The sequence below is a fragment of the Limulus polyphemus genome, unplaced genomic scaffold (assembly GCF_000517525.1).
Source record: "Limulus polyphemus unplaced genomic scaffold, Limulus_polyphemus-2.1.2 Scaffold1520, whole genome shotgun sequence".
Taxonomy (NCBI): Eukaryota; Metazoa; Arthropoda; class Merostomata; order Xiphosura; family Limulidae; genus Limulus; species Limulus polyphemus.
The window spans coordinates 188774-213063 of NW_013667130.1; the positions used below are offsets into that span (position 1 = coordinate 188774).

Below are 24290 nucleotides of genomic sequence, written 5' to 3' on the forward strand. Positions count from 1 at the left end.
AGAATGATATTTAACAAGCTTTGTGTTTACTTCAAAAAAAAAATCTGGTTCCCAGCTATGATGTCCTTGTTACAATCAAACAAGAAAAAGTAGGAACTGCCTTTACTTCTTATATTTTCCTTGTGGCAAGAAAATATTTGAAGTACATTTTTGTTTTGGAACTGTTCAGGCTAATATTTAACCACATTACCAAAAAATTGTTGTTTTTAAATGTAGGAAATAAAACATGCATACAGTTACCCATAATAAGATAATGTATGTACATCTGTTTTATTTTCTAAATTTTTTTCATGACATGTCTAATATCAATTTGCAGAGAGATCATGTTACAAGAAAGTGTTTAAAAAACACATGAGTACCTTTTGTTTTAACAAAACAACATGTATATGTCCTTTAACATTTGATGCTTCTTGAAGTACTATTTCAGTATCTTTAGGTTCTCAGAGAGATCATGTTACAAGAAAGTGTTTAAAAAACACATGAGTACCTTTTGTTTTAACAAAACAACATGTATATGTCCTTTAACATTTGATGCTTCTTGAAGTACTATTTCAGTATCTTTAGGTTCTCGTTTTAAAACTGCAAATTAAATAGTAGTGGAAATATGCATTTTTTTCCTTTATCTTAAAGTGAAACTACATAATGAAGTAGATAGTTATCAGTATTTGTTTCTTCTATGCTACAATAAATTCAAATCCTGATCTCAGGTTTCGTTTATTACTCTACAGCTTAGCATCAGTTTTAATCCTTATGATCTTACACAGTAAACAAACAAATAACATTTGTTTAGCTACTTGTATTGATTATCAGTACTGTATTTATTATATGTACTTCTCACACCACTCTACAAGAACTTAACCTTTCATCACATTAAGATTGTAGTAATTATATGTACTTCTCACACCACTCTACAAGAACTTAACCTTTCATCACATTAAGATTGTAATGATTATATGTACTTCTCACACCACTCTACAAGAACTTAACCTTTCAACACATTCAGATTGTGGTGATTATATGTACTTCTCACACCACTCTACAAGAACTTAACCTTTCAACACATTCAGATTGTGGTGATTATATGTACTTCTCACACCACTCTACAAGAACTTAACCATTCATTACATTAAGATTGTAGTGATTATATGTATTTCTCACACCACTCTACAAGAACTTAACCTTTCATCACATTAAGACTGCAGTGATTATATGTACTTCTCACACCACTCTACAAGAATTTAACCTTTCATTACATTAAGATTGTAGTGATTATATGTACTTCTCACACCACCCTACAAGAACTTAACCTTTCATCACATTAAGATTGTAGTGATTATATGTACTTCTCACACCACTCTACAAGAACTTAACCTTTCATGACATTAAGATTGTAGTGATTATATGTACTTCTCACACCACTATCTAGGAAGAATATAATAAAACAATCGCTATTTTTAAGTTAGAACAATCTTTTCTTTAAAACAGCAGGTTTTAGCAATATGATGTAACTTTGTTAACAAGGTTTTATAACCAACTCTAAATAATAACATTGGTATTTTGTTACAATCTTACAAAATGATCTTACTGCAAAGTCTGTACACATTTATATGGTCTTGTTTGTTACTATGACATGCTTGTAAAATAGTTTAGTTTAAGCTTAGTTACCACAAAATGAGTTCAGTATGACAAGATGAAAAAGCTTGTATCATCAGATAACCATAATGGTCTTGCAGTGTACTGAAAATAAAAAAAATTAATGAAATAAGTATTTCAAACACACAACACACAATGTGAAAAAAAAATCTCACACTGCTGATGTAAACTGCTCAATTTTTAACTTTTCTTTATATTTGAATAGATCCACTCATCTGTTCATTCACTTATACACCTTTTTGTCTCTTAATTTTCTGTTTGATTCAATTCTTTGTTGCTAAAGGTTAACATTTTTATTTATTCAATGTACATAAGACTAAGAAAAATTAATTATAGGTTTGCTATGACAAAAGAATTCAGTTAATGAGGGAGGGTGGTAATGCAAAACATAGAATATCATAGACTGAGTTTTGTTGTTTGCACCTCTAGTGTAATACTCTTAAATTATAATTTGTCCCTTCTCTCCTCCCCTATCTCTGTATATATATATTCATATTTATCTCTGCACCTGTATATTCATTCATTTATGTAACTTTCCTTCATTAAATAAATACTTGAGGTCATTCTGAGTTACTGAAGATTTCTACTGATGCTTTGTTATTTATATTTTTATTCATTCAAAACAAATAAAGCTGTATGAAATTAATAGTGGATTTCCCACCAGAAAGTGTTAACAGTAAACATGAAAAGTCACAAGACTGACATTCTGTAGTAAAAATGTGTTTGATATAACTACCTTAAACTTAAACAAAAACCATACAGAAAGGCAACACTTGCAAAACCAATGTATGTAAGAAAAGCTACTCCAACTAATATGAGAGAATGAAAATATAACGTGCATTTTAATAATTTTATTATGGTGAAAACCAAACCAAAACGTGTCTAGCACTAATAAAACCAAACAACTTCTTGGTGTCAGTTACAAGTATATTAGTATTTTCCATCACAGCTAAGAACACTATAATAGTTACTATTGCATACTATTAGCACATTTACTTACTATGTATGTAACAAATAGGTGACAGTACAAAAGAAATTAATAGTACGACAAGTTAAAAAGTCATTCCAAATCTACATTAGACCTAAATCATTTCTGTCACTTTCACATCATGCTCATGTTTTTGATTTGTTTAAATGTACCTATTTGGTCAAAGAGGTACAAAAAAAGCTTGAAAGTTTCTAGTTTTAATACAAACATTTTAAATGAAAGTCAAGCATGCCTTCTATTTAAAAACATGCACTGAAAATCAGGCATCAAGAAAGTTTCTCATTTGAAGTGACAAAGAGCCACAGGTTAATATTTAGTCAGTCATTGGTGGACTTTTAAATTTCATTAACAGGTGACAGGAGATTGACTGCCATCATTTAAAGGGAATAATGTTTATTGAACTAAAGAAATAAACTACTTTAGAATGAGCCTATTAAGATACTTTTAAACTTAATTAGTTTGAAAAACTAACAAATAAATATTTTGTCAATAAACAAGAAATTGAGTTTCAGATTTAAAAAATTATGTGTATTAGTAACTGTCATCTTGCATTGTAAAGATAAAAACAATAAACAATTAATTTTATACAACCCAATATATATATATATAGTGTTTAACTTTCACTTATTTTATTTTATGACATTGAGTTAAAAAGGCATAAATACACATACATACATTCAATACCTGCAAGCTTTAAGTCTGAAAACGTTCTATAAATTTATCAATTAAAAGCTGACCTGTAAGGAATGTGCTGCTAAATAACAGGTGCAAAACTTTCAAATAAACATGTGACTTGGCAACAATGTGAACTAAACATTTTACTTCTTTGCTGGCTGAATTTTTTTTCTTTGTCATTTATTCACTAAATTTCATTTATTTTTGATGAATTCACTTGAAAGCATTCTGTTTGAGCTAGTAGATTGTAGTGTTGTGTAGTAAAATAACACAACTCTGAATAATTTACTTACAAACAAACTCAGTAATTGGGTCATTTTCTCCTTCATTGCGCATTCCACCTGTAATTTCTTCATTTTCCACCAGGGGAAGAAACAGTTGTATAAATTCTGGTGTGTAGGGAGCAGCAATAATGTCTAATACCTATTAAACAATCAGTAATAATCAATATATTTTATTACTACGTCAAAATAAAAGTCAAACTTATTTTAAGGTGAACAGTTTATAAGACCCAATTATTAATTTTCTAGAATTTTATCTTCCAAAAAGTTAAATATCTCATTAGTTATAAAAATGCAATATTTTTTCTAACAACCTAGATAAATCTTAATATATATGCAACTGTTTAGTTTTTAAAATGTTACACAAACAACTTTTTTAAACTACAAAACACTTACTAAAATTCATAATGCTAAGAAAATTCTGAAAAAGAATTCAACTAAAAATATTTTTACCTCTGTAACAAAGTACCGAATTAGTGAAACATCAGTATCTTGTCGGTGCCAACAGGTCTTGATGTAATTTATCACAGGGAAAACACAGCCTCTACTCAGTAAGTGGACCATACGGTCTAAAAGCATCTTTTTCATTTCTAGCTACATATGAAATATTAAAAAATACTATCATTCTCCCTACAGTAATTTAAAAAAAAGAAAACCAGCAGTTTCTTCAAAACTACATTATTGAGTGCAAGAATGTTTAGTTGAAATATAATTAACAATAAACAGCTATGTATTATATTGAACATAATAAGAGATACGAACAAGAAGGGGGCCTTATGGCTCTTTTGGGGGAAGAGAAACTTGAAAGCAGATGTACTTAAGAAACACAACAAACAAATTAATACTTTTTTGTTACTCAGTTCATTTTAACACAAAACAACTATTTATAGATACAATTTTAATAGGACAGCTGTAGCTTAAGTCATAATCCAGTGCAAAGCCGTATGTAAAGTTTATGCATACACAACTGTTATGTAGGTCTGGAGTTCACCTTGCTCTAGTACCCAAGCTTATATAAACACATCACATTATGCAGAGTTGGCATCTTAGCATCATCTTCCTCCTTGATCTGCACATAGACTAGATGCATACCTTCTTATCTGTTGTACACAACTGAATAAAACAAATTAAATAAAGTAAAATCATCTGTGCATAATAATACCTCTTAAACAAAAAACTGAACTCGTCAGTAGCATTAAAGTCACAGATCTACATCAGATAGTTGCAGATTAAAGGTTTTTTCCCTGTTTCATTCTTAACTAGCTTACTGTCATCTCATTGGTTCTTAATTAGTGTATTTCTTTTTAGCTTTTCTACTGTCTCCTACTGGAATTTTTTTTCCTCATATTTTTTTAGAAAATTAAAAACAAAATCTACCATTTTTCTATGGAGTATGGATGCATCTACTTGGAAGGGTCTCAAAACATCTTAAGAGAATGGAATAGCAAACATTAAAAACATCAATTTAACTTTCTCACTCCCAGTTAGTTTATCAAAAATAGAAATTATTGTCTTTTCATAATAATTTTTTCATGTCAGGTATCAACCTGTCACTGCACTTATTCCGACTGACTGGAGTCAGCCCTGTAACAGGTGGATCAAAACTGCTCAAAATACTCCAAATCAGGCCTCAAAAGAATCTTACATAAGGTGAAAATCTCTTTAATTTGAAAAATGTTATAAAAAGAACCAAAACCTCTTAGTAGATGTTTAATTCATTGTTAAACCCCCAGCAGAGTTTTAGATTTCTATCAGAAATTATACACAAGTTCTATTCTTTCTACATCTGTAATACTAAAGGATTGTACATGTTTTACTAAAAACAAATCAAGCTTGTCCATTGGAAAAAGTCCAATTTGTCAAGACAGAAATATAAACATTGTATAAATCTTTAATAAAAGTGCTTTAAACTGAGAAAAGCTGAAATTTGTGTATTATTCTGCAAGAAAAATATTCTACATTTATAAATAAGCCAATAACTTAAATCTCAAATCACAGGGTACTTTACTCTTCAGAGAATATACTTAATCAAATATACACAAACAAAATACATTATAACATGCTTTATTCCTCACAAAAGTACATCAGTTTTTTATTGGATAAAAAAAACAGCATGAAAATTACAGGATCTTTGCTTTTAATCAAGTATATGTTTGTATGAACAATTTCCCTTTCATGCATAGTAAAACAAATAGACTGTTGCCATTATTTTCAGATGGGCACTCTCTCGATCTGACAAAAGTACAACTAATTTAAAAGTTTTCAGAGAAAATTAAATAATGGTTTTTGTCAACAATTTTTGCCATGTTTTGGTTGATTAATAAAACAAAAAGCATAAAAAAATAATTCACTACACTTATTTGGTTACAGATGTCTATTAACATATATCATTATTTGTTGTTTAAGTGTATTTTTGGACATTTGACTATCGTCTGGTCTTTATATATATAGCACAATTTACTGCAGGAACACTAATGCTGCAGAACAGAATTAATGCTGCTGCTGACAGAGCTTGGTATCTGGATGCAGCATCCTTCCAAACTCTCACTGTCATGAGTTCTGGGTTTTCTGGATATGGTTCTGCTATGTATCGACTGAATTCTGAGGACAGAGCATCAGTTGTTACATTTTCTGCAAGGGAAAAACGTTTCCTTGTAGTTGCCAAACTCGTGACTCTTAGCCGACTTCAGGAAAGGATCCAGCACACTTGCTTGCATCCATAGCATCTTTACAGAGTAGACATATTCCTTTCAATTGTTCTTTTCCATTTTTCTCTCAGGAGTATGCAGAATTCATTAATGGATTGTCTCACATGAGCAGCATATTTACTTGACAGCATTCCTAACAAAACACTACATGTTTCTGAATCATCTAACAGGAACAAAAGCTGGGAATTTCATTCCATTTTCAATTTCAAGTTTGGCACAATCTTCATTGTACAGTTGTTTTAACTTGTAGGCATATTTAAGCAAGGCACCAACTTTGATGACCACTTTTCTAACATCTGACATTGCAGAGACGCTAAGGGCAGTGTCAACAGAAACATGAATTAAATATGCCATACCTTTGACACGCAGGAGTTTAATGATACTTTCATCAACACGTACATCATTATTCATCATTTGCACATACTTTGCAGAATCAGATACAATGGCATTAACATCTGATCACTTATTCTCATATTGGTGTGATGATTTTGCCAGCATGAAAGCAGTGCTGATACTGTTTGAGACAGCAACATTGGGAACGTCTACTAATGCAATTTCATGATCCACTTTTACGCTGTTTTAATATGACACTAGTATATTGACTGAGAACTTTTCAAGTACATCTGAGAACTCATCAACAATCAGACTTACTTTTTACATTTTACTTACTCTATGATTTCTCTTATAAGTTTCTGAAAAACTTCTGGCAAATACTTTTCTTCTAAAGTAGCATATTTTGGCATTTAGTTGCTGGACAACATTTCTTCATAAACTCTGCTAAAGGTCCATTAGCCACATGTAAACTGAAATCAGCTTTGTAAAGTGCTCCAAAAACTGAGTGAATTTACACTCTGACCTTCTGCTTCTACCTACCTGCCTGACCTCCTTTTCCATTAAAGTTGGCTGCAATATTGTAGTACTCCTGTGGTATGGTTTCCTTTGTCAGTCAAATAATATTTATATTACACAATATTTGCATACAACAGTTGCTTCTTTAGGACCAGCACCACCATCTCAACAAAAATCCTTGAAATCGGAATATTCATTTAACTAGTCAACAGGTACTTTTGCATTTTCTGTCCATTATTGAAGACTTGTGCTTATTATTAATAAAATTATTATTCAGAAATCAATTAAAATATACCTTGCTTATTGCACTATTACACTGAACTAAACAACGTCTACATTCTCTTTCCTTTTCTCTCAGTACCTCAAATGCATCTGTGCTTTTTTTATCAATCTCCTGCTGTTGTTTCCTTTCTCCCATTTCTCTGTTCCAATCAATTTTCATTATTTTGTAGCAGAGTTGCAGATATTAACTGCATTTCAGAATATACGGAAAACTGAAACTTAACTTTTTAACGCCATGCTGTTTTACAGAGAGAAAAGATTGACCATGAAATCTATACAAGGAACACAAAACAGAGAGACTGGGAAAAGAAACAAAAAATGTAAAGCTGTAATACTTTAATAATTATAAAATAAAAATATATAAGAATTTGTATTTTTCTAACAGGCAAGTAAATTTACCTTACTCAATTCCAACTCTTTATTGTTGTGTTGGAATAACAGAAAACTGCATATGTGTTTATTCATATACAGTCTTCTGCCTATTCAGGGAGTTTTCAGGTTTAACCTGAATTCAGAAAAAAGTATTCAAGGTGGAAAAATCTGATAAAACATAACAATCAGAACACTTAATAGTAAATAAAATAATTAGTACTGTAATGATGAACTATTAACTGTAAGTGACATGTGACTTGTAACAAAAACAAGGAATTAATTAACTGGTTTTAGAACATAAGCTCCACCAAAAGTAAATATCTAAGGCTAATATTTTATAAGAAATGCAGAAACATCTGTATAAAACATTCTAGCAATAACAGTAAAACCTTAGGTTTTTAAAATAAAACTTATTCAAGCAATGAAAAAAGGCTATGAAACAAATAGTTAAAATAAATTCTAAATGACCATGCTTTTCTGAACAAAGCACTAACAAATACTTCGTCATTTATAGCCCATTAAGCACAATTCAACTTTTCCCAACTTCAGTTCAATAACATGTGATAAAGCCTTGCATCTTTCTCCCAAATACTATGCTTTGGCCAGAGCTGAAAACTCCTCCAGCACATACCCAAGTCCAAATAATATTTATTGCACATAGTGTTTCAACTTGCCAAGAAAATAACAAGTCAACTTTTACTTCATATCTGCTGAAAACACATCATGACAGGTTCCTATGTTAACCAGGCATAGATTCATACTCATATTTTTACTGAGACCACTCTCATATTGTTGCATGCATTAACATTGTTGTATATCTTGTGACTTTCCTACATAACTGCATTTCATTATTTTCAAGTGTCTCTCCAGTTTACTGCTGCAATTTTACATGACAAATAACTTTTCACAGAGCCGGAAACCTTGTTAAAACTTTATTTCAATGTGGTGTTCAGCATGTAAGTTTACTTGCACAATAGCATATAACAACATTTAAATGATATTTAAGATATCATGAGTCTAACTGCCATGCATGAAATAGTCAAATATTTGCCATTAAAGGAAGCCCATCAGGTTATACCTGATTATGTAACCTGTTATTGATATATAAATGAACTACGCCATTGCTCCCACATTATATGTTTTTATTGACAACAAACCATACCACTGTGTTTAGCTTAGTTTTGTGTAAAATGATCTCTCAGATTTGTGGCTCGTAAAATAGGAAATATGTCGACTTGGTAACACTGATCATGCAGAAGATACAACTATTATGTGTTCTGATTTTTATCTTTTATCAGATTTTTCCACCTTGAATACTTTTTTCTGAATTCAGGTTAAACCTGAAAACTCCCTGAATAGGCAGAAGACTGTATATGAATAAACACATATGCTGTTTTCATTTAGAACTCTATCATATTGTTGCCATTTGAATTGGAATATCTCTTCTTTCTTTTTATTAACACATTTTACACAATAACTGATAAAGAATTTAGGCTAGAAAGTATTTTTGAAGTGTTTATGTTGAAGATGAAATTGGGAAAATTCTGAAACTTTTATGTTCTTTATCCTACCAACAATTTTATGATTTGATTTTTGCCAATGAGTCTTGAACTTATGCAAGTAATACCATTTCAACAATAGACATGTGACACCTGTATCTTCTGCATGATCACTGTTACCAAGTCGACATATTTCCTATTTTACGAGCCACAAATCTGAGAGATCATTTTTCATGAAACTAAGCTAAACACAGTGGTATGGTTTGTTGTCAATAAAAAACATATAATGTGGGAGCAATGCAAGTAGACTTTCAAATACTCCTCCAAGACTTTCTGATGAAAACAACTAATTTAATAGGTTTTTCAGTACTGAAAAATTTGTAAACAACATTCCATGAGTTCCCAGAATTTCCATGTTCAAAAAAACCTTGATATTAAGATTTTATAACAATATAATAAACTGAAGAAACTAATCAATCTGTACATCGAAAATGTTAAAGATAGGAATATTAATTTGGTAAGTCTAAAATATAAGAAAAACTTGAATTTACACAAAACAATTATATATTAAAGTATGCATGTGATACTTTTCAGCCACCACCACTTTCACAATTTGGCCAGAATAATATCTTAATGCTGTGAAGATATACAATAATCACTTTTAAACATTAAGTGTTGGAGTAAGGTAAATTTTTCAATAGCTTGACATGACAATCATCTACACACCTTCCATGCAGCTTCAAAATGGAATTATGGCTTAAACTACAAATCACCTGAAAGTTTAACTCCAAAGGCTAAATTTCTACAAGGAGGCTACTGAGTAACAAAAAAAGGATTAATTTTTGGTTTAGCACTGTTCATTAACTGCATTTACTTCGAATCCCAAAGTAATGTCACTTTGTGCTTTTTCTAGCTCTTCATAATTTCAGTTTTCTAAGTTTCTAAAACTCAATACTGTATAAGACTGACATAATGTTTCGCATACCTGTACTAACACATCCAGTTCTTCTTGAGGAGATTCAAACAAACGAATTAATAAATCTAACACTTTCTGGTGGAGAGTTGTATGACAGGTGGACACCTAAATGAATCACAGGAGATCAAATCAACTATCTCTGCTGGAAGAATAACTTTTTCTAAACTAAGTGGCATATTTTTGCTGATTATCTTGAAATTACATATACATCTTACCTCATCCAACAGCTGCAAGTGAAGTGGAGTATGCTCGGTGGACAACTTAAAATAGCTTTTCTCAGACACAGTGTAGTCCACCCATCTCACTACACCTAACGCAACCACCGGAAACCTGAAGATTTGTAAACAGAACAATTGAATTATTTCATTAATATATATACATAAAATCATAAGAATATACATTTTTGTTTCACTGAAATGACTGTTACTCCAATAACATATAATATGATGAATCTGAAAAATTAAAAATATTTAAGAATAATACGAATTTCTACTTTTACATTTTACGAGGCCTTACAGAAAGATGTTTATTACCTAATACTAAATATGTTAAGATGTATTTAACAGACTTATTACACAAATTTAAATTTATATGGTAAATACTAGGCTTTTTACCAGACTCTTCAGGATTTGACAAATGATCCATTTGTAATTAGAAAATACAGCATGAAAACTTACCAAAGATACACAAAAACATAAACTGTAACAACTCATCTATTACAAGTTCCATAACTTAAGGGTATATATATAGCTTAGAAAAATTCACTTTTTGACCAGAACTAAAACAGGTTTATTTATTCAAAAAAACAAATTCCTGTCATATTTTGTGTCGTTACTTATTTAAATGGAACCAAACAATCTTCTAAGTTCACAGTTTATTTGAACTCTGATGATTAAATAAAACCTGAAAGCTAAGAGTAGAAACATAATTCTCAAGACCTAAAAAGTATCTGAATGTCAGAAGAAAATAAGCTGCACAATAGCATGCCCACTCTCTTCAATAAATCTTTCTTGATATTTTTCAGTCTATCAATCATTCTCTCTTATAAAATCTAAATATTTATTTATGTGATTCTTCATAATGTCAATGTTATTCAATGTGTGAAAAATAATGTATACTCTGGAAAAAAAGACACCTACAGATTAAATTTATAATACAATGTACACAGTTGTATACAGTAAAAACAAAAATAACTACATTACAGTAAAACGTATCCATAATATCTTGTAAAGCCTACAACATGATGTAATTCACAACAAAAAAAAGTATGACAAAAGAATATTCGACTCTAGACAGCTTAAGGGTTTATATTTTTAATGGTTAAACATAACTAAAATAAAATCTAAATAAGTTAATATTTACGACTTTTAGTGTGAATGTCCTAAACTATCCTAACCTGATACACTGATATAGTGTGTTAAGTTCAGCTATAAGTTCAGACGATCCTTTCTTTTCATTGCAGATCATATGGACCTTTTCAACAGCTTGAGTTGTAGCTTTGAGCTCGTCTTTGTTGAGGGTTTTCCTTGTTCCCTTCAAAGAGACAAAAAATTCTTCTTATAAAACAACAATTTCTACAAATAATTACATAACAAATGTTAATAGAAAAGTTTCAACTAAGCAAAAGAGCACACTAAAGTCAATGTAATGTAAAATTTTACTGTTATCAGAGAGGCTATGTTTAGTTTTAACTGCACTATGTTTCCTTCACGAGTACCCACATAACATGTAAATTTAATTTCAATTGATCACCTCTAGATTTCTTGAAAGAAAAAAATCATTAAGTAATTTCTTCAAAGATACGTTAAGACAGTAATCCATCTGACTCATAAGAACAATGTAACTAGCAAAATACAACATTTATGTGGTTCTTAATATTCAACTAAGAAATTTGACCAAAAAAATCAAAACAAGAAATTTGAAATGCTAGAACTGCATAAAATGAAAGCTGAAGTATTGTGGACACATCTCAAGATATAAAAATCTACAGAAAGACATCTTTTGTGGTAAGGTGGATGAAAAGATACAGAGGCAGGCAGAATATGGATGGATGACTCAAAGAATGCACACAGATGGGGCTTGGAAAATGCTGGAGTGCAGCATGGGAAAGAAAGAGCAGAGAAGAATGATTGCTTACCTTTGTGAAGGAAATGAACTAAATAACTTGACTTATACTGCCCAATCCTTGTTAGCTTTGGCCAGTTAGTTTGAGTTTATTTATTGTTTACTTGAAACCCAAGCAAATTTTTCTACCAGCTACTACCGTTTTTTTGTAACAAGCTCCTGCTAATATAGACCCAATATTATGTGAATTAATATACAAAAGGGATTTTAGTAGTTTATTTCCTTGCTGGTCTTTGTAGAACCAGTAAGTAAGTAAGAGGGAAAAACCACGGCATTTTTGTAACAGAAAACGTATTTCAAATTCAGGAATAAAAACTCCTATTAAAAACTTATTAACCCTATTTATGTTTTTAAAGGTGCTTATAAAAAACAAACGTGCATTTTAGACACACATACACACAAACATGTTTTAATATTTCAATACTTATCTAAAACTTGAAACAGGAAAACTATGTGAAGTTTGAAGGGAAATGCCCTTTCTTCAACAAGGTACAAAATTCCAAACTCAAGTTTGATTAAAATTACACTTTTCAAGGTTTAAAACAAAGAGGTTATATAGTGTACTACATATGTGCCCAGGGCAGTGAATATTAATAAGCTAAAGTAAAAAAAAAACATTGTGAAAAGCACATTAACAATTTGTATATGTTTATTTAGCATCTTTATTTTACCTAAAATATATAATAATTAGCTTCTCTGTGTAATCTTACAGAAATATGCTAATTATATAAAGCATATAACTATATTTCAAATAACTCAAATTTCTGAAATCAAGCAAATAATAAATCAAAAGCAAGTCAAACAAAAACACAGTTGCAATAAAAAAAAATATTGATGACAAAAATGTATACTCTTACAAATGTTTATCTTCTTTTAATTTGCTAGAGTTAACTTTAAAATATCCAACAAGCCAAAAACACCTATATCTTGTTTTTAATCAAATTCCTTTTATGCATTTATATCACGGCTACTGGATTAAGTATGGCATTAAATATTAAGAAATAACTGTATTGTATTGTCTACAGTCAAAATCTGTTTCATTCCTCTTTTCTAAATATATACAATTGTCTGTTTTCCAAATTCTGCAAATAGTACAGATTAATTATCTGGGAAATAAAGACCCTTATGTCCAACCATCACAAATTATACACAAATAATTACTGTTTGTTAGGTTTTAACTTTTGTAGCATATTGCTGATTCTGAAACATGACAAATACTGATTGACAGAATAAACAATTATTGGCTTAAAGCAAGATGAAAAATAAAATTTATAATCACCTTTTTATATGTTTCATATACACTGGCAGCATAAGCAAGTAAATAAATATACTTAGGTTTGTGGTCTGGATTAAGTTTAGTTCCAGGCTTGAACAGGGAATCCATTAACAGATCTAAAAAATAGTGAATTGTTAGTTCCAACAAAATTTTAATAGAGTACCAGTATTAATACTATCTGACTTTCAAATATAAAAAATACAGGGTTAATGATAAAAAAATACACGAGTATAATCTAAATACAAGATATTTCAATACATAAAACCACTGTAATATATTTTCTACAATCATGTTACTTTTATTAATTCTATATTAAAAAACAAAACACTTCTTTGTACTGCCACAGTACGTTGTTTTCTAATAAATCATTACATTCACTGGATATTCATATAAAGAAAGAAGCATTTGTTAAAAATCATGTGCATACTTATTCCAGAATTCTTAGAATGCATGCCTTTTCCAGAACTCATGTTCCAGGTCAAGATTTCAAAAGTAAAAAATCAGAAATAGGTACTTGGAGACTTTTATATGAAATATTACAATATTAGTTTTTATTCTATGTAAGTAACAATGTTAAAAACCTCCTTTTCTGTGCTAATTATATGCACAAAAAGTGAAACAGATTTTACCTGTTCTCACACTGAGGGATGATGAGAATAGCAATTAGAAAAAGGAATTTTTACTGTAAACATGAAATGAAAACTATAGGAACTAAGTTCAAATATAGCCCATTGAGAGAATATGCCTAAACAGTAAAATAAGTTTCTGGTTACTAACAATACATGTGTGTGGTAAGAAACATACTTTAAAAATCAGGAAAAATGGTAAATGACAAATATAGTTAACTATAAAATGTCTAAGAAAGACTTGATATTTAACTTTACTAATTAACATTTTCCTGGAATTTTGTTGAAACTTGAAAAAAAAGGCTAGAATTATATCCACAGTGACATTTACTTAAAGAAAGTAAAATATCAGTATATTTTAGTCAACAACATGAGTTAAGGTAATTTGGAAGACCTGTTGTTCTTTTAATAATTTTGAAGTTAGTGTTGATAATGCGAGTATAAAATCAAATGCTGCTGACAAAATGTATTCAGTATCAAAACTCTAATGTTATCTAGCTTGTCAAGTTATAGCATTGTATATCATAGTCAGTAACCAAATCTAATACTAAAACAAAATGCTTACTTTGACAAAACAAGTTAATGGATTAAAAAAATAGATAGCAAATTTACAAAAAAAATAATTATAAATATAAAACTGTCAAATTAATTTATAATTACTTTATATTATTGGTAGCTTGCTTTTATCAGAAGTTAATATTAATAACCACACTCCACCAACCTAAAAACTGAGGCACTCGAAGCAATTCTACTGGTGGTGGTTCTGCAACTTGATATATTTTGTAGAGCTAGAAAAAAATTTACAAGCCATACAAATTATTTGACAGTACTATAATGAACCATTATGTTCATTATATTTATATGCTTTAGTCAAAATATGTCATAAAAGTGATGTATTAATAACAATGAAATAATTTCATGAATTTAACATCTAAAGCATTTATATTTTAAAGTTTAAATCTATTTCTTAATAAAAACTTACGTGAAATTAATTCACTGAAATTTGTATAGCCAAAAAGAAGCAAAAGTTTTTCGTGTTTTTTAAAATTACTCTAGGGTACCCATATATTTATCTACTTCACTGTAATTTTGTCATTGGTCCATGCATATAAAACCCTAATTTTTTTAGATAAAATAAAAAATGAGAAGAAGAAGAAGAATTACTGTAGTTTTTCTACTTATACATAGTGTGCTTATTATACATAAAATATGTATGCTTATTCTTCTTCTCCAGGATTAAAAATGTTTTACTTCATTCTAAACATCATTCACCTTTAGTAAAGATCTGTAAAATTTCATTCACCAGTGTTTTGTCTACTTCTGATTTTAGAATCCTTTTAAGTTTTCAGTACCTCAAATCTTTGAATAGCAATAAAAGAAAAAGAAATTGGTGTAAATATTCCTTTTCTTAAATATATGAATGTGAAGAGCAAAGTTCAGTGTGCAAACTTTGCTAAGTTTAATAGTCAAAAACATAACATTTATTTGAAAATGGTTTTCAAAATAATGTGTATTTTGCCATTATTTGCCAATAGGGGTAGCAACTCCAAAATGTAAACATATTAAGTGCAGTAGTGAAAGCTGAACTGAGTACTTGCACCATGAACATGGCCAGCAGATTCTTACTTTATCTCTCACAGGTTTTATCATAAATATAAATTCTATCACAAACAACTTACTTTTTCTGGTTGTAAATCAATATTTATTTTTGAAAGCATGCCATGTCAGCAGTAAATTTGAAAGAACATCAGTTAACTCTCTTAACATGGGCTCAGTCAATTTCACCGACCACGTGACCTCTTTGTACTCATTCAAAGTCTTTATAAATTTGATACTATTAACTTTTGATACAATGTGTATATTTTCATGAAACTTGGCAGTCTTTCAGTAAACATTGTAAGTCTTTCACATACAAAAAATCACATTTCTTAGTGAAGTATTTTTAATAAACTAAAAAAAAGATTTGTTCTTGAATGTATCAAGTATTTGTTTTGAACAGTCTGTGTGCAAAGTGATTTTCATGTTAAGATTAAAAATACTTTTCTTCATCTCCAAAACCTAAAATTTCATTTCTGTAATCTCCAAAACCTCTTAAATACATTTCAAATGTTTGTTTTCAGTAAACTTTATATTTTATTTGTTATTTTCTCTACTCTAACTCTATATGTAGGTGGTCAATTTGACCGACCTCGTAACCATAAAAAAAATTTAAATAAATCTAAATTACCCTTTTTTCTTTCTTGAATGAATTAAAATTAAACATGAAACTATATTCGTTTATCCTAAGGAAATTTGAACTCATAACAGTATACACCTATTTATAATTATATTTTATTATTTTTTGCCCTGTTGATCGTCCTTTGAACTGTGTCTAACTGCTATTCGCACTATTATAAGTTGCAAATCACTTGGGGAACATGCAGCACACATTATGCTATCAAATTACCTTACCCACAAGCTACTCTGAGCAGCTCACATACATGCCTCATGAAATATTTTTATCATATTATTATTATTATTTATTTTACCTAATCTAATCTAACCTTACCTAATCTACAGTGATCCTATTTTTACATTTTAGTTACTTTTATAATAATAAATAAAGAATAAACAAGAAAAAAGTATTTACTTGAGTATTCTTTTTTTTTGCTGTCAACTATCGATGACACTAAGCCCTACTTTTTTTATACTAATAGTAGTAGTGCATTAAATAATTTGTAATAAATTAAATAATGCACCAAAGAACATAGAATAATAACATGCAAAAAGCAGACAACTTCCTCTAACAATCATAATTTTTCTGGCTTTCTAACTATGTGACAAGAGCTGTTACAAAGTCATCCAATCTAGTTGTTAACTTTCCCATAGGAACAAAGCTTGTACTACTAGTGAAATTGACAATTATCTGTTCGGAAAACAATCTTATACAATATGTCATTTGATGGATGAAAACCTTGGCTTTCTATTGGTTACAGGTAATATATAATTAAATGTAAGAGATAACTATTAACAAATCCCAAGAGAGAGGATGTGACAGGTGGGTGTGTCAGGAGGGGGTCTGATTTTCTATTTGATAGCTCTGTAACCAAACAAAATTGAAGGCTATAAAAATTGTGGTTTGTCTGAGCAATGATGATTTTATAATGAGTAATTTACATTTCATGTTGTAGTTACTGAAGGGGTGGTGGATGAAATAGAGAAGATACCTGGAGAAAATGTGTCATGTGTGTCACATTAGGGGAATTCAGGATTTTTTAAAATACTGCCTTATAGAATTAAGAACTTAAAACTTATATACTATGCAAATATAGATTATTAGCAAACATTTTATGCTATATTAATTGGTATAACATAAACAAAAAGTAGTTTAATAAAATTTTGAATGTAAGATGCTAAAACTCTGTGTCTATGTGCAGTAAGGGATAACCGTGGCAATAGGATTAAGAAAAAGAAAAATCCCCCTCCTCCCCCTCATCTGGGTACTCTCATTCCTGAGTTCATTTCACATAGCTCAGCTTAGAACAAGAGTAATACAGTGTCACTGTTGTTTCTGGCTATTTTTCACACTTAAAGATAACACACTTTCTAATCCCATGTAATCTACTTGATAGTGTGTGTAATATATTGCAATATTCTGATTTGTAGACTACCTCCCAATATGAGTTGCTTCCCTTTAAACGTCTTGTTAAATAATAATGATCACAGTGTAAGTGTCTTGGGTTGATGTAACTGATAAAATTACCTGAAATCCATCCAAAAACACTTGAGCAAAAAATGAGCAAGAACCAAAATTCTGTTTTAGCTCAAAAAGAAGGTTGTCATGATATAAAAGACTGTTTAGTTTGGATATTATTGATCAATACGTTTTTGTGAGTGAATATATTTTTATTGTTTAGTTTTTGTTATAATAAAACGATTAGAGGAATTTGTGTTTAGAAGTCATTCATGTTGAGACTATCGAATGTCGTGTGCAATACATTGACATTGAGAATACATTTCTAAAAGGCGGGCAGACGATTAAGTGATAAACATATAAATAGTGTGAGACAAATGGAAAAACAGTAGACAGACAATAGCAGAAGAGAGTAAAGTTACAGGCAAGGAATAGTTTGGTGTGAAGTTAACTATTGTAGAAGTGATAGGCCTAATGATTTACATAGGCCTAAGGATTAATATGTTAAGAGTAAGACTAACAGTAGAAAAGGAGATAAGAATAATAACTTATTCCATCAAAGTGTGGTTCTAAAGTAATTGAATCAGCCTTAGTGCACTTTGACTAAAAGAACAGGGGATATTTTGAAAAAAGAAGACCAAACGACTTGGTAACTTGCAGCACAATTGTAAGTGAATCACACACAGAATACTAGTGTGCTAGTAGTAGAGATGATAGTTTAACTTATCAACTGAAATTCTAAAGTAATTGAATAAGTTTAAGTGGACTTTAACAAGAAGAAAAGAACTAAATATATAGTGTTTATGATATGCCTATAATCTCTATAGTGTGAAGAATTTGTTGTACATATGTTTAACTTGTTCCGAATATATATATATATATATATTATTTTGAAAACAAGTGAAGCGCGTGCTGTTAATTTATCATTGAATTTATCATCAATAAGTCACAGACATCTACTGTAGAAGAATCCTAAGCCCAACAACAACACAGTACGTATTTATACTATTAACAAGTATAAGTAAAAGCCTTTTATTTTGACAAATGGAGAAAAGAATTATATATCAAATTCTGACAAAGGTAATATAAAGCAACTTGACAATACTCACACTGCATCACGGCTGTAAAACTGAAATTACATTCAGCTTAGCTCTTAATTCACCACATTAAGTTTTGTTAAGTGATGATTCACAGGAGAATTAGGAGCCAAACAGCATATGAATAAAATGATAATGTTAATAATACCAAGTTGATTCATTTTGCTGTGTTTATGAGATATCGCCTATTGTTTGAACTAAAGCAGAATTTTGACTCTATTATTTTCCCTAATGCACTTTTGGATGGATTAAAATTTTAGTGTGATTTCATTTTTTACTGTTACTTTTGTATGGCTTTCTTTACCATTACTAAAACATTAAAGAAAGTTTTTGTTTTACTTTTTGTCAGATTGACTGACAGTATCACTAGTCCAAAATGGAGTACTTTTAGTGATCACTTTAATTGAAAGAGAGAACTGTTTCCTTCACATCCAACATGGGCTTTTATAAATAAGCATCATATTGAGTGAACTGTAATTCAATCAACATTTCTAAACCACCTACCACAGTAATATCAGCAGGATTAAGAGCATTTTTTGACAACATTGCAGAAAGAGCTTGACAAGCTCTGGGATTGGCTGCTGCTCCATTCAGTGCCATAGTAATTGGAGTTGCATCATGTCCACTACATATAAAAAAGTATATACCAGGAGAGAAGTATAACATTATTAAAAAATTCAATTTGCAGAAAAAACACTCATTTATGAAATGTAACACATTAATAAGAATATAGTTTTAGCTTCTCAGAAGCTTAATGTAGAAAAAAGAAAGAATTTTCTCCATTTCAAACAAAAAAACAAAGTTTTAGACAGAGAAAAAATAATAAAGAAATTAATACTTGTATAAAATGTAAACATTTGAATCATGTGTACTAAGTAAAAGCACTGGATATGTGCTAAGACCAATTTCATTTTTCATGGCAATGAGGTTAAAAAAATTTTTGTACCACTGTATAATTTCAAATATGCTTTATGCAATAACAGCCTTCAAACTTTAAGTTACCAAATAAGTAAAACTTCTTCACAGAAAAACATCCATGAGGATGAAACTTTAGTAATGCAATGTAAAGATCCAAATGGCAAATCCACCCAAAAAATTTCCTCATATTATCTGTTAGTATTTCTTGTTTGAAACAGTTCTCAAGCACTATAAGTAACCCTTACTAAAGAAATACTCAGGATAAACACTAGTGTACTGGTGTGAAATTATATTACAATAAGACATAATAATTTTTAACACATATTTCTTTACTGGTCTTATATGTGTTTCAGTAAGAACATAACAGCATCTCAGCAATATACATCTTGTGCTTTAAACCACTTCCAACAAGGTCTTTCATCAATACCAGAGCTCATCAGGTAAGCTGAGCGTGAAATACACCAAATAAATGTTACAAAACACCAATTCTATAAACATTTTAGTATTTTTACTTTAATTTTGATATGTAGGTGTGCACCTGACACTTGAAAATTAGCTGTTACTTCAAAAAATATCTTTATTGCATTACACTTACTTCTGCTGTGCATACTTGCAAATCTCTTGTGACAATCTTTTAATGTTGGAGCCTCCTTTGGGTTCCTGAGATAATTGATGTAACAAAGCCTGGCTGTACAAGTATGTGTGTTCTCCATGACAAACCATTTTCTGAAGCAAAAAATATTTGTACTGTTATTATTGTAAAATTAGCGTATTCAATAATAAAGCTGAATGTGTTACTACATCTGCTTCCATTCTCTTGAATCAATGTATTTGAGTTTTGGTTCTTAAGAATTTTACTGTTAACAAAGAATTGTAATTCATTTTTATTAAACATACAATGATTTTTTTCTATAAAATTCTTAATTACCTGTCTGCATCAGCAAACTCAAAACCCATGTTAAATTAGTTTGTTAAACTTGTTAAAAAAAAACTTCATGTACCATAAGGAACTGACCTAACAAAAACAAAATAAACACATATATAAACGTTTCCAATCACTTTGAAATGTAATGATTGGGGAAAAAGTAAAAACTGACAATGATTTTAGGTTAGGTGAAAGTACCGATAACAGAATTAAAAATTAACTGACTGTAAATTCTGGGAGGATTTTCTCCATTTCTTCTTCTCCACCTTCAAGAGAGTTAGAGATGGATGTCTTTAGGATACGAGAGAAAACCTCAAGCTGCTGAGAAGCTGTGGAGATACTTGTGATCTCAGCTTGAAATCCTGCATCAGAAATAAGCTGTACGAAGAAATACTAAATTAATGATCTGCAGTATATCATAATTATAATTTCTTTAAAGCTATATTCAAAAAAACAAAAAGCCTAGTACAGCAAACATACGAAAACAAAATAAAAGACAAAGGTTTTCAAGTGAAAAAAACATTTGTGTAGAATATAAGTTCAGTTTCATTGATTATTTCAACTAAAGTGTCTCTTAAATGTGCATGTTTGATTTTTTTTTTTTTCCGTCTAAAACACAAATTTCTTGGAAGCATTTTCTAGTGCTTAGTAATAGACTGATGAATGTGGGTTAACAACAACACATGCAAATTGTGTGATTACACTCTAAGCTATCTCCATACGTTAATAGATTTATTTTTCCCACACTGGAATAGTTTTTTAACAATTTCTTTAGTTACCGTAGTGATGTGTATTTAGAATTTTTAGTGCCAGTTTCTCAGGATACATTAAGAATATCTGATGACAACAGAAAGATGGCTTTTTCTTTCACGAGTCACAAAAAATAACAACACTTACTTTAATGGTGAAATTTAGCATCAGACAATCAGGATAGTCTTCAGCTAACTTATAAATTAACGACCTCCAAGTTGGATGTTCTATCATTTCCGTTAACCAGGCAGGAGTCTAAATAAATGTTTAGAACATAAACAATAAATAGTTTGAATGCTCCAATAAATAAAGGATTGGTCATTCATAAGTAAGTCTTAACAATTCAAACAAAACATTTTTAGACTGATCAATTTAAATAGACTGCCAAACACTAAAGTACGAAAATCTTAGTTTTAACATTTTCAGGCAAAGATCAATACAGTAAGTACCATTTCAGTGGTTAGTTCAACTAATGATTCCTGAAAATAAGAAAAAAGAAAACTAATGTTTTAAGTTACTGATTATTAAACATAATAGAAATATTGAGCATCATAAGTAAAAAAATGGATCATAAGATTAGTCTAATAAGATTAATTAAGACTTTCTTTTGAGCTGATACTAATAAATCATTTAATAAAGGTAACACCAAAACTATGAGAATGGTTTAATAGCAACTATATGATTTAAGTTTCAGTATTACATTCATTGGGATGCTTCACATTTCAATGTTAAGTAACATATAAATACAACTAGCAATAGCAATGGATTCATGATGCAGAAACTGAAGTCTAATAGTGAGGATGAAGACGGTTGATAAAAAATAAAACATTTTATTTATAAGGTTCGAACATTTCGGAATATATTCATTTCATCTTCAGGAAAATCCGAAAATCGTGTTACAAAGATGATTATTAACTAAAATTATAATATAATATCATTATTACTAATTTACCAGTTCTCGTAATAACTAAGCAAACTACTGATTAGAATATTATCTTATAATTTTAGTTAATAATCATCTTTGCAACATGATTTTCAGTTTTGCCAAAAGATGGAATGAGTATATTCCAAGACGTTCAAATCTTGTAAGTAAAATGTTGTGTGTTTTATGAACTGTTTCATCTTCATTATTAAACATATATATACGATATCTAAAAAAATGTTACAAGAATTATACAGTCTCTTATTTCATCTTATTAGGAGTGAGAAGAACAGTTAAAGTTTAAAAACAATTAAAAAGAAGCTGATAATTTAATAATCTAAATACATTGTACATAGTGTTCTTTATAGCTCTTAGTATAAGAAAATACATTCAATGAATAGCCAACAAACAAATTTAACTGAACAGTAAGACAAGTCATGTGAAATAGAATGAAATACAAATGAGTTTAATACATTTTGTGTAGTCTATACATTGTTTTAACATCAGAAGTTGTGCCAGTCTTTAAAAAATTGCAATTTTAAAAAGCCCCTTCTAAAAATCTGCACCATCAACCATAAGGCTTACTTTTTTTTCACATTTTATCAAAATAGTTAACTTATAATGTAGTATTATTTTAGATTAACTAAGTTAACATGCAAACAATAATACCTCACATACAGTGTCTAAAGCCTAACACCTAAACACCATAAGCATGTACAATGGTATATGAGATGATGGATATCTCAAAGCTATACATTAAGCTTGTGTACTGTTGAACATTTAGAAACAACGAAAGATTTATTCATTTACCAGTCAATAATACTGTGTACACTTTTCAGAAGTTTTATTTCAGCAATATAATATTATTTTATATGTTCATAAGTGTGTTTGTAACAATGTTTGTGGTGTATCTATAACCATGCAGTTGCTCAAGCACTTTGTACTCAACCAAAGGTAATAAACAATCATAATCCACTGTATTTATTAGGCAATATGGTAATTGGTGAAAGTAAAAAACCTAGCATTTTGGACATTTTTCAAGTAGCCTAAATTCAAGGTCAAATAACTTAAAAATTAGAATAATGTCAATTTATTTTGTAAAATAAAACTCTGGATAATTATAACTTAATCTTAAAAAGTTGAAAAAACATTAGGGAATGAATAAAACTAGAAAGTTATTCATATAATATTGTTTCAAAAACACTGTTTATATTCTCCATGTTAACTACTGTAACATTCTATTCTTACAATTATTATGTGATAAGTGTAAACTTTTTAAAAATGAGCTATGTAACACTGTAACCTTTGTTGTTGTTTTTTTTAAAGAGGATGCTTGGAGTAGTGGAGTGTTTTTCAGGTTGTATTACATAAACATAATACATAATTTGAACCAGTGGGTTTTATTACTTCTGTGTTTTAGAAACATTGTGATGCTTGTTTTTTTGTATTTTATTAAATTTTCCTTCACATATAATGCAGAATTATTTAATTAGATCTTTTGAGATGAGTCACAGGTGAAAGGCCACGTCATCTTGTTTGTTGACTTGCACTCAAAACTTTATTGAACTACTATTTCATGACTTTATGTCAATAAGTTTGGTATGAAACTGTAGATTATAATTCGAATTTTAGAACTATACCTTACTCAATTTGTTAATTTAAAAGTAAATATTATAAAAACACAGATAAACATTGA

The 24290-nt window shown here is 29.6% G+C and overlaps 1 protein-coding gene across 1 annotated transcript in view; it reads right to left on the reverse strand.

Moving 5' to 3' along the window:
• Positions 1–243: 243 nt before the first annotated feature.
• Positions 244–24290, reverse strand: part of LOC106463933 (negative elongation factor C/D-like) — a 52023-nt gene continuing 27976 nt past the window's right edge. Inside the window, 12 exon segments of the mRNA XM_022391571.1 lie at positions 244–1737; positions 3610–3739; positions 4051–4191; positions 10293–10388; positions 10499–10613; positions 11680–11816; positions 13687–13799; positions 15031–15097; positions 19584–19704; positions 20593–20723; positions 21148–21300; positions 21820–21927. Coding sequence (XP_022247279.1) covers positions 1709–1737; positions 3610–3739; positions 4051–4191; positions 10293–10388; positions 10499–10613; positions 11680–11816; positions 13687–13799; positions 15031–15097; positions 19584–19704; positions 20593–20723; positions 21148–21300; positions 21820–21927 — 1341 coding nt within the window. The 3' untranslated portion in view covers positions 244–1708.